The following is an 11,935-nucleotide window of genomic DNA, read 5'->3' as shown; positions in this document are numbered from 1 at the left end:
GCAGGGACAAAAATCCGGAAGTCCAAAGGAAATATGTTTTTTCCCCCTCCCCTTTTGGTCCGCAACAGCCCGGCGGGAAAAAGAGACGCACCGCCGCGTAGAGGCCAAGATGGAAAAGAACGGGATGGTCGTGTGAGTAGCGGCTGCGGAGTCGAAACAGAGGGCTCGAATGGCATTTCTCCTTTCTGCTCTAGATCGCTTGGACTACATTTCCCATCGTCCCCAAATCTCGCGGTGGTTATAGCTAAGGCCGGCAGAACTTTGGGAAATGCAGTGTAACTTTGCCTGGGGGAGGCTTTTTCGTGGGGTCAGTCGGAGGGAATACAGCCAAATTCGGGAGCGGGCCCTGAACCCGTCCGGCGTGAATTGGGTTGCATGGGGACGAGGCACAAAAGGGGAGAACTCTGCTTCTCAGAGGGACACCGGGTTATGCTCCAAGACAGGCGTCCCCAAGCTTGGCAACTTTTAAAACTTGTGGAGTTCAAGTCCCTGAATTCTGGGATTTTTGTGGCAAAGATTTTTTTAAATTTTTTTCACTCCAATCACATATGCAAAATAACATGCCATCAATCTTGAATCGCATTACAATAATTCATTTTTTAAAGTACAGTATTCATAATCCATCCAGTGCTGCCTCTTTTACATTTGACATCTGGACAAAAATAGTTACTCAAATTTCTTATGTGAATTTAAAAAGCTAGTAGCTAATACACTTTTTAGGCTGCTTCCATTCTGATCGCATCTAATCATTTAGGCCAGGGGTCCTCCAACTTGGCAACTTTAAGACTTGTGGACTTGAATTCCCAGAATTCTCCAGCCAGCATAGCTGGCTGGAGAATTCTGGGAGTTGAAGTCCACAAGTCTTGAAGTTGCCAAGTTTGAAGACCTCTGAATTAGGCCCTAGTGCTTCAATCTTCTCCCTAGGGGGAATTCTGGGGTTTGAAGTGCATAGGTCTTACAGTTACCAAGTTTGGGGACCCCTCTTCCCAGAAATGGGAGTTCCTAGCATTTTTCCCTTCCACCCCTTTATGGCAAAGTCATTAGGTCTTCAATGGGTGCAGCAGGTAGTTTCAAGTGCCGACATGCTTCCCAAGATTGAAAGCCCAGGAAAAGGATGCCAGTTAATTGAGAAATGTTAGTGGTTTGCAGCCCTGGTGCGCAAGTGTTTAGTTTGAAGGAATTGAATTAGGAGTGGGAATGGAAATAGATAGAAAGAATAGAATTAGAATTGAGAAGAGAATTGTTTCCTTTCCTTTTCTGGCCAAGTGTGATTGGACACACAAGGAATTTGCCTTTGGTGCATATGCTCTCAGTGTACATAAAAGAAAAGATATGTTTGTCAAGAATCATGAGGTACTGTATAACACTTAATGATTGTCACAGGGTACAAATAAGCAATTGAGAAATAATATTACCGGTAATATAAATCGTAAGGATACAAGCAACAAGTTAAGTGAGAGGAGATGTGTGATAGGAACGATGAGAAGACTAATAGTAATAGCAATGCAGCTATTACTATGCAGGTGAGAGAATTATTTGTTTAGCAGAGTGATGGCATTCGGGGGAAAACTTTTCTTGTGTCTAGTTGTCTTGGTGTACAGTGCTCCATAGTGTTCGAAGGTAGCAATTGAATGAGTCAGCAAGAAACTCCTGTTCCATATGGAGCTGGATAGCATTATATTAAGAATGATATTTAGTTAATTAGTTAATTAGTTAGTTACTGTATTTTTCAGAGTATAAGATGCCCTGTAGTATAAGAGGCACCTTAGTTTTGGGGGTGGGGGTGGAAATAGGGGGGGAATCTATTTATCAGGTATTCATCTGGCTAATGCCCTTAGTCTGGTCAGCTTCAGCACATTATTTTATCCCCAGGTTAGGGCTAAAAAAAACCTTTTTCAGAAGAAGTAGGAATGAAAGCAAGCCTGCAAAACCTTAGGGCAGGACAAACTGCTTTGAAGGGAGTCAGAATAAAACAAAACGCAGCAAACCGGGAAGATTGTTAGAACCGCATTAGAGCTGAAAAAGCCTTTTTTTCAGAGGGAAAAAGGGATGGAAGGAATGAAAGCAAGCCTGCAAAGACTTAGGGCTGGAAAAACCTTTTTTGGAGGGAATAGGAAGCCAGGAAGATCATTAGCACCTAGTTAGGGCTGGGGGGGAAAGCTTTGAAAATAATACACCTCTAAATTTTCAGCCTCTTTTAAGGAGGAAAAAGGTGTGTCTTATACTCCGACAAAATGGTAGTCATTGCACCTCGCACAGTGAAATTAAAGGCCATTAAAAAGTGTTCATTGTGCTTTGACTTTTTTCATTTTAATGTGTGAACAGGTGCTGCTGGCAGAAAAGATATTAGGTTTCGGCAGTCGTTTTTGTTATGCAGTTTAAAAACCAGGGAGTTCAAATGTCTCATTTTCCCCCTTTTTGAGATAATCTGTGGGTGTGGAAAGCAGCCTAAGAACAGGGTATTCTGAGAATCTCTCCCTCTCTTCAATTGCTCCTTAGTTCAAGGAAGGCAAAGCTGCAACCTCCTAGATACGATTAGAATCTAGTTACTTACTGCCCCAGTTGGCATGGCCTACGATCAGGGGACATGAGAATTACAATTCTGGAAATTACAATATCTGGAACATTTTGTGCTGCCCTCCTTCTAACTATGTTACCTTCGGAAATATAAATGTGAAAAGTGTTGGAGTTTAAAATATTGTGCAATCATTTTGTAATATATACAGCGACAAGAAACTTAAGTTCTCGGTGTTTATTTTTGAAGTGAGATGATAAAAATTGAGCTGCAAAGGTGATATTTTGAAATAATTTCCAAATAAGAACATTTTGCAATAAAAAGCACAGGTGCACAGTCTAGTCCAATTTGAGGTCCAAAGTTCTGCTATCATTGTTCTGTGCCTACTTAGTGAATTTATCTACTGTATCTTATACCTCTTTAGAGAGAATGGCTTTCCTCAGTTTTTCCTTCCCAATTTGTATTGCATAGCTCACAGACTTTCTATATCCCAAATGGCTAGAATTCTGAAAATCCATAAGACTTTTAAGTTGATGATTTAAGAATAGGAATTAATTTTGGGATGGCAGGTGTAAAGTATGGGTCAGTACAATTCCATATATCTCAGTGAAAGGGATTGTAAAAATGTACAGTTTTTTCTTATGATTCATGGACCATAAGTCCGTGAAGCTTAGAGAATAAGTCCATGGGAATAAGTCCGTGGAACTTAGAGAAATTTATTTCAGAACCATCCTGCATTTAAAAGATTAATATACTACATTGCTGTTGTTCTTCTTTTCCTGGCCAACAATGCTGACAGTATTATTTTATTATTTTTATTAATTTTTTATTAATTATTATTATTATTATTATTATTATTAATTAGATTTGTATGCCGCCCCTCTCCGTAGACTCGGGGCGGCTCACAGCAGTGACAAAAGCAATATACAATAACAAATCTAATATTAAAATCTAAAATAACAATTTTACATTAAAAAAACCTAAAAAAACCCTTATATAAAACCATACACACAAAAATTCCATACATAAAATTACATAGGCAAGGGGAGATATCTTAGTTCCCCCATGCCTGACGGCAGAGGTGGGTTTTAAGACGTTTACGAAAGGCAAGGAGGGTGGGGGCAGTCCTGATCTCTGGGGGGAGTTGGTTCCATAGGGTCGGGGCCACCACAGAGAAGACTCTTCCCCTGGGTCCCGCCAGACGACATTGTTTAGTCGACGGGACCCGGAGAAGGCCAACTCTGTGGGACCTAACCGGTTGCTGGGATTCGTGTGGCAGAAGGCGGTCTCGCAAATATTCTGGTCCGGTGCCATGAAGGGCTGTATAAGCAGGTCATTAAAAGTTAACTGCTACTCTATAGAACTGACAATGAAAAAAATATTATGCTAACTTAGAAAAACCATTGTCATTGTGTGGCATAGTGGCATAGGGGCTAAGGGCATTTGAGATCTGTAGCTGCTTCTGGATAAACTATCAGCGTGTGTAATCCTATACTGTTATGGTCTCTTTGACAGCTGAGGAGATTTAACTTTAGCTCTGCTGGGATGTGAGAGAAGCTCCTCTGACACCAGGCTTTTTCAGAGGGCTGGAATTCTGCAGTTTGGAAGATGTATTTTCCTCCTTACAGAACTCTCTTCTGTCATCCCAAACCTTGAACTTCAGCACCCCAATAAGTCTTGCAAGAAGAAGGCCTACTTGACAAATGTTGCATCTCTGCCTCAGTATCCCAGGCAAAGGGAGCCAAAATTGTATTGTCAGGCTTCAGTCAGTTTTCCAATTCTTTTATCAGCGGAAATCAACGTCAAGCTAGGAAAGTTTTTGAATTTCTTTTCATTTTGTTCACAGGGACTATTTCTGGAGGGGGAGGTGGGTATATTTAGTTGGTGCAGGTCATTCAGACAGATGCCTAGAATTTTTATTTATTTATTTTATTTATTTATTTTGTCCAATACACAATGAGGGTTTTAGTGTGTGTGTGTGTGTGTGTGTGTGTGTGTGTGTGTATATATATATATATATATATATACTGTATACCCACTAAAAAAATAAAATAAAATAAAAAATATTAAAAAAAAACCCCTATAGCCCCTCCCTGGTACAGAGCTGGAGGGATCAAGGTCTGGTGGCTCAACTGCTAACTGTCTGCCTTACAAGGCAGAGGCTGCCAGATCGAATCCCAGTAAGAAAGGGTGTGGCTAGCTGATGAGGCCAGAACAAGGCCGAAATGGGGCCATCCTAGTCTCCCTTAATTTTAAAATTTCAGCTAAAAACATTTATATATATATACACACACACACACACAGTAAAATACATGATAAAGGTTATAGAGGAGATACTCATAGTAAAATATATCTAAGAAATAATAGAAAAGAAGGTATACAGTACTAATAGAACATATCAATGAAAGAATAGAAGAAGAGATATAGGAATAGAAGAAAGGTATAGGAGATATAGGAGAGCAATAGGACAGGGGACGGAAAGCACTCTAGTGCACTTGTACTCGCCCCTTACTGACCTCTTAGGAATCTGGATAGGTCAACCATAGATAGTCTAAGGGTAAATTGTTGGGGGTTTGGGAATAGGGCAGTGATTTTAGTTTCTTATTCAAACTGTTTCTGAGTCAACCAATGAAGACGATTATGGATTGTTCTTTGAACTGGTCAGTAAAAATAGTAGTAGCATAGCGAACGGGCTTTGGAATTGGTTATATAATTATTTTCTCATTTACTTACAAGCATATATTAACATCAGCAAAGTTGGTGTTTGCACAAACCTGGAAAAAGGAAAATACAGTATACCAAATGAAGAAATGGTGATTAGGAAAATGCTAGATTGTGCCAAATTAAACAAATTAACATATGAATTACAGAATAAACAAAATAAAGACTAGTACACAGTTTGGGGGAGACTATGTAGTTGGATGGAAAAGAAATAAGAATTGAATTAACATCTAAGAATCGTTGAAAACAGAATTGTAACATATTAAGTTGATTGAGCTTGTGCTCGTTTTATGTTTGTAAGTATGTTTGTATGTTTTTCTGTTTTGTTTTGATTTTCATTATTAAAATAAAAAATTTAAAAAATTAGTTACAAGCATTTGCTTCTGGTGCTGATAACTAGTGCAGTTCATTGGATAGTTTGGTGCGTTTTGTGTGTGTGAGTGTGATTTTATGGTTTGAAACATTGGGTTGTATCATTAATATAAGGAAATAAAAGAAATAAAGAAAAATCTGGAGCTGAGAAAAGAAACCAACAGTAAACACCTTTATTTGGAGGTGGGGAGACAGTGTCAAGTTGCAAAATTTCATTATGGTTCAGCTGCCACATACTTCCTGTTGTCTGTTTTGTGTATTTGAGAAACACAGAAAAACCTGCTTTCACTCGAGAACCATTTACATAAGTGCCTATGTAAAACCCAAGACTGGATTTAGAAGCATTTGGATATATCTCCATAGGAGATGACGATGCTACATTCAGAACTTGCCATTTGCACGTAAGAGCAAAACTTATTTTATAACTTTTATTTAGGAATCAGAGCATTGAGAGGGAGGTCTCATTTCTTTTCAACTTTCTGCCACAGTTGGAAATAAATTATATAAACTCCACAAACTCTTGAAAACCCACCTATGTCGCCAAGGATGGGGAAATTGATTCCCACAGCTGTCCCGCGTTATGTATGGTTTGCTGAATTGTGTGATTGTTTTTAATAAGGGTTTCTTAATATGTTCTGGTTTTTAATATTGGATTTGTAAATTGTACTGTTGTTGGAAGCCACTCCGAGTCCTTGGACAAGGGTGGCATACAAATCTAATAAATAAACAAACAAACAAACTTAGGATTTTGTGTGTTTGACCCTCACTAGGATAGTTCTCAGAAAATGGAACAGAATGGAACTTAATTTGATATCTGGCTAGATATCAGGCTTATTAGGTCATCATATTATCTTGCCTAAGCAGAGAAATGGAACAAGTATAGGAGGACAAAAAAGCAATGGAAAAAAGAGTGACTCTCAATTTCCTGTTGTTTTCCCATTAAGTTTCCAGTGGGAAACTGGCAGGGAGCATCAGAAACCCTTCCCTCCTTCCCTCTCATTCTGTTGTTATCTCCCTCCCTTCCTCCATAGAATTCCTGTTGGCTTTCTATTTTCTTGGTTTATGGAAAGCTTACAGGGGAAAAAGTCAGTGAGGAAGCCAGCAGGCAGCTAAGGGGTTGCTACATGGAGGTGTATGCAAGGGCAAGTTAGAAAGGGCACATGGAAATACGTGAGAGGTACCATGTGGGTCTTGGGAAGAATATGTGGATGTGCATCAGAGATGCAGTGACGGTTAGGAAGGTCGCTTGCAAATGGTGATGTAAGTTGGAAAGGGTGCCCAAAGCGCCTGAGGTTCAGATAGGATGCATGGGGATGGGAAGAGAGTGGATGGAAAAAGGATGTGGAGATCACAGGGGTATAAGAGGGACTGTAAGAGTCAATTAGGGTGTGCAGAAGACTGTGTGACTGCAGAAACATAGGAACACAGAAGATTGATGGCAGAAAAAGACCTGATGGTCCATCTAGTCTGCCCTTATACCATTTCCTGTATTTTATCCTAGGATGGATATACAGTAATACCTCGTCTTACGAACTTAATTGGTTCTGGAAGGAGGTTCGTAAGGCGAAAAGTTCATAAGACGAAACTATGTTTCCCATAGGAAACAATGTAAAAGCGATTAATGCATGCAAGGGGGGGGGAAATTGCAAAATGGCGCTCCGCTGGGCGCCGCTGCTCGGCTGTCACCTTCTGAAACAGCCGGGGGGCTTCTCGCCGTTCTCCCGAACGGCGAACCCAGACATTCGGCAAAAGTTCGGCAAAAGTTCGGGTTCCGTTTCGGGTTCCGTTTCGGGTTCCAGAGGCCGCCGAGAAGCGCCAGGCTGTTTCAGAAGGTTACAGCTGGGCGCCACCGTCCGGCAGAGCGCCGTTTTTGCGATCTGGAGGCTGAAACGGAGGTGGGGAATCCCGATAGGGAATTCCATGGGTGGAGCTTTGAGGTCACAAAGACGTCCTTCCTGGAGGCCTCCCGAACCCGAAAAGTTTGGCAAAAATTCAGGTTCAGGTTTGAGAGAATGCCGAGAAGCCCCCTGGCTGTTTCAAAAGGTGACAGCCGGGTGCCGGCGCCCAACGGAGCGCCATTTTGCGATCTGCGGTAGGTTCGTAAGGCAAAAAAAGTTTGTAAGAAGAGGCAAAAAATTTCCGAACCCCGGGTTCGTATCTCAAAATGTTCGTATCATGAGGGGTTCATATCACGAGGTACCACTGTATGTCTAAATTCAGTTACTGTGGATTTACCAACCACGTCTGCTGGAAGTTTGTTCCAAGCATTTACTACTCTTTCAGTAAAAAAGTATTTTCTCACGTTCCTTCTGATCTTTCCCCCAACTAACCTCAGATTGTGCCCCCTTGTTCTTGTGTTCACTTTCCTCTTAAAAACACTTCCCTCCTGAACTTTATTTAACCCTTTAACATATTTAAATGTTTCGATCATGTCCCCCCCCTTTCCCTTCAGTCCTCCAGACTATACAGATTGAGTTCATGAAGTCTTTCCTGGTACGTTTTATGCTTAAGACCTTCCGCCAGAAGAATGCATGGGGGGGTCACAAGGGTGTATGAGAGGTGCTGCTCTGGTTGGGGATGGTTCACAGGAGGAATATGTGGAAGAGTACCGAGGGGTAGTTATGTTCTTATGATCAAATCACTGTAGGTACACACACACACTGTGGAAAGAAAGATCAAGATCGAAAGGATTTGGACCCAGACGGAAGCTCAGAGAAAAAGACACACCCCGAACAAATTCCCACAGGGCATCCCTCAGGGGAATGGTTTTGAATGTGGGCAGTGCCCCATTCTAAGCAGACTTCCTGCTCTCTCCCCAGAGTGGAACATATGGAGTCCACTTTCCTCCCAGAGCACAAGACACCATGGGACAGGAACAGAAATGATCATGCACAAATGTAGCGAGTTACCTCGTTACGGAGGCCTCCCATTGGACAAGAGCTTGGAAAGATCTCCCAAAGCCACGTTTGATGTTGTTTTCCTCTTGCAATCAGCTGACACAATATTTATGGCAGACGACATTTACTTTTTTTTAACAAAAGAGTTTATTTTATTATAAACATACATAAACAAACATAAACAAAACATTATAAAAACATTGGATGATGTGTGGCAGTCCTGTTTCTTATTTTCTGTAATGATATTTCTATATTTACCGTCATTTAATATTTCTAACACTATATACATTTTGTTTTACATAGGTCTTACATCAGTATCTCTTTTATATTATTCCTATATTTAACTGACACAATTTACTTTTGACTGCATCCTTAATTCCAAGGAGGAATTAAAATATATAATATTTGGTTTTCCCTGAACAGATGGAGGATTTCCTCTCTTTTTAATTCCTACACTAAGGAAAGGCTGTAGAATTTATATTGAAAAGTAACTGCTTTAAACCACCAGCTTTAGGGATCTGGAAGATCCTCTTTTATGTTCATATTGCTTTTTGTTTTTCCTGATAGGCCTTCGGGGTTTCCTGAATTGAAAAATGATACTTTCCTGCGAGCAGCACGTGGAGAAGAGACAAAATACTGTCCTGTTTGGTGCATGAGACAGGCAGGGAGATACCTGCCAGGTAATTAAAGCAGAAAGAGTGACTTGAATTTCTACACTAGGTGCAGTTTATCGCTTTCAAACAGTTGCAGTGCCAGCTATTCTTAGTCATTGGCCACATTGGTTGAGTTGAATGGAATTATACCCCAATAGTATTGTTCCTGTTGTGCAGTTGTGTCTGAGTTGTAAAAGTCCAGATTGCCATTAGGCAACAAAGACAAAAAGGGATCCCACTAGTTACCTATGGAGCCGGGGTGGCGCAGCAGGTAGAGTGCTGTACTGCAAGCCACTGAAGCTGACTGTAGATCTGAAGGTCAGCGGTTCAAATCTCATCACTGGCTCAAGGTTGACTCAGCCTTCCATCCTTCCGAGGTGGGTAAAATGAGGGCCCGGATTGTGGGGGCAATATGCTGGCTCGGTTAAAAAGTGCTATTGCTAACATGTAAGCCGCCCTGAGTCTAAGGAGAAGAGTGGCATAAAAATTGAATGAATGAATGAATGAATGAATGAATAAATAAATAAATAAATAAATAAATAAATATCTGAATTTGGGAGGCCAAATATAGCTTTTTAGAATGGAATGGAATAGAATAGAATATTCTTTATTGGCCAGTTGTGATTGGACACACAAGGAATTTGTCTTTGATTCATATGCTCTCAGTGTACGTAAAATAAAAGATGCATTTGTCAAGAATCATGAGGTACAACACTTAATGATTGTCATAAGTGGTTTTCTATACCTTGTGGCTTTTTTGAAATGATTAGTAGTATTTGGGGTGGGGTGGTATTGGTTTTTGTGCCTTCAAGTCAATGTCGATTCTGGATGACTACCTGGGCAGTTTACTTGGCCAGAATTTTCAGAAGTGAATTGCCAGAGAGTGATTGGCCCAACATTATCTAGTTGGTTTTGTGATTTAGGCAGGACTAGGACTCGACCACTGATGGCGACCCTATGGCACAGGTGCCACAGATGTCACGCAGAGCCGTATCTGCTGGCACACGAGCCATTGCCCTAGCTCAGCTCCAACATGCATGTGTGTGCTGGCCAGCTGGGTTTTTTTTGCTCGAACAGAGGCTCTGGAGGGCATTTTGGCTTCCAGAGAGCCTCCAGGGGGATGGAGGAAAGCATTTTTACCCTCCCCTGGTTCCGGGAAGCCTTTGGAGCCTGGGGCGGGCAAAACATGAGCCTACTGGGCCAAGCAGAAGTTGGAAAACAGGTCATTTCCAGTCTCCAGAGGACCTCCGGGGGGGGGGGGAGCTGTTTTTACCCTCCCAAGGCATTGAATTATGAGTGCTGGCACTCGCGCATGCACAATAGCACGCACACATACTCTTTCGGCACCTGAGGATAAAAAGGTTCACCATCACTGGACTAGGCTAATTCAGTCTCCTAGTTTCCAGCCTTAACCACTATATCAGCCTGACTTTCTTGGGATGGGCACAGACATTTATTTTAATAAGATATATAAGCCATGGATTATGAAGCAAGGGTGAATCTCTGTCAAATTATTATTATTATTATTATTATTATTATTATTATTATTATTATTATTAATTAGATTTGTATGCCGCCCCTCTCCGCAGACTCGGGGCGGCTCACAGCAATGATAAAAACAATATACAGTAACAAATCTAATATTAAAGTTTAAAATAACAATTTTACATTAAAAAGCCTAAAAAACCTAGTATATAAAAAAGCATACACACAAACATATCATACATACAGCTACATAGGCAAGGGGGGATATCTCAATTCCTCCATGCCTGACGGCAGAGGTGGGTTTTAAGAAGTTTACGAAAGGCAAGGTGGGTGGGGGCAGTCCTGATCCCTGGGGGAAGCTGGTTCCAGAGGGTCGGGGCCGCCACAGAGAAGGCTCTTCCCCTGGGTCCCGCCAGATGACACTGTTTAGTCGACGGGACCCGGAGAAGGCCAACTCTGTGGGACCTAACCGGCCGCTGGGATTCGTGCGGCAGAAGGCGGTCTCGCAGATATCCATGAAGGGCTTTATAGGTCATAACCAACACTTTGAATTGTGACCGGAAACTGATCGGCAACCAATGCAGACTGCGGAGTGTTGGAGCAACATGGCCATACCTAGGAAAGCCCATGATGAGAAGAGGGCAATGGAAAAAATATTCTAAAGATCATATTCTATGGGAAATCCTGGGAGTGAATACAGGTAGACGTCAACTTATAACTGTTTCATTTAATGACTCTTCGATCTATCCACTTCCTAATTATTTTGCAGAATTCCGCGAGACTCGAGCAGCTCAGGATTTCTTTGCAACCTGTCGATCACCCGAGAAATGCTGTGAACTCACGTTGCAAGTATGTTCTTGATTAGGACTGATGTTCAGGACTGAAGTTCTGTTCAGGACATGACTTACCTCTTAAGTCAGTTTTCATTTTCTCCTTTTCTAAAGTTATCTCTGCTCCACTTGTTTAATATTTGTCTATCCTGAGTGTTTTTCCTTTTTTGTTGCTTCTGTTATTTTTCCATCCTTATTGTACTAATGTACTGTGTGTATTTCTTATATTCTCTATTAGAATTTAATTTGGGGTATTTTCATTAGGTTTATTTTCATTAATTCACCCAATGTAGTTTTTTCTTTTTTTAAAATAAAACCCCCCAGATATTAATAACCTAAATTTTCATTTATTTGACTACAAAACAATTATATACATTGCTGACTGCTTTGCAAGTTCTTTTTCCGCTTTTTAATCTTTTATATAATGCTTCCTCTGTTTTCTGTCACATTGTTATAAACTTG

At 41.0% G+C, this 11,935-nt stretch overlaps 1 protein-coding gene across 1 annotated transcript in view; it reads left to right on the top strand.

Annotated features, from left to right (window-relative positions):
• The window catches only part of UROD (uroporphyrinogen decarboxylase), a 32,445-nt gene continuing 20,510 nt past the window's right edge, over positions 1-11,935 (top strand). The window contains exons 1-3 of the mRNA XM_070745771.1: positions 1-132; positions 9,073-9,185; positions 11,413-11,492. Of these exons, the coding sequence (XP_070601872.1) occupies positions 110-132; positions 9,073-9,185; positions 11,413-11,492 (216 nt within the window). The 5' untranslated portion in view covers positions 1-109. The remainder of the gene's footprint in view (positions 133-9,072; positions 9,186-11,412; positions 11,493-11,935) is intronic.

The sequence above is a fragment of the Erythrolamprus reginae genome, chromosome 3 (genome assembly GCF_031021105.1).
Source record: "Erythrolamprus reginae isolate rEryReg1 chromosome 3, rEryReg1.hap1, whole genome shotgun sequence".
Taxonomy (NCBI): Eukaryota; Metazoa; Chordata; class Lepidosauria; order Squamata; family Dipsadidae; genus Erythrolamprus; species Erythrolamprus reginae.
The sequence above is the reverse complement of the archived record's forward strand: the minus strand, read 5'-3'. Positions and strand labels throughout refer to the sequence as shown.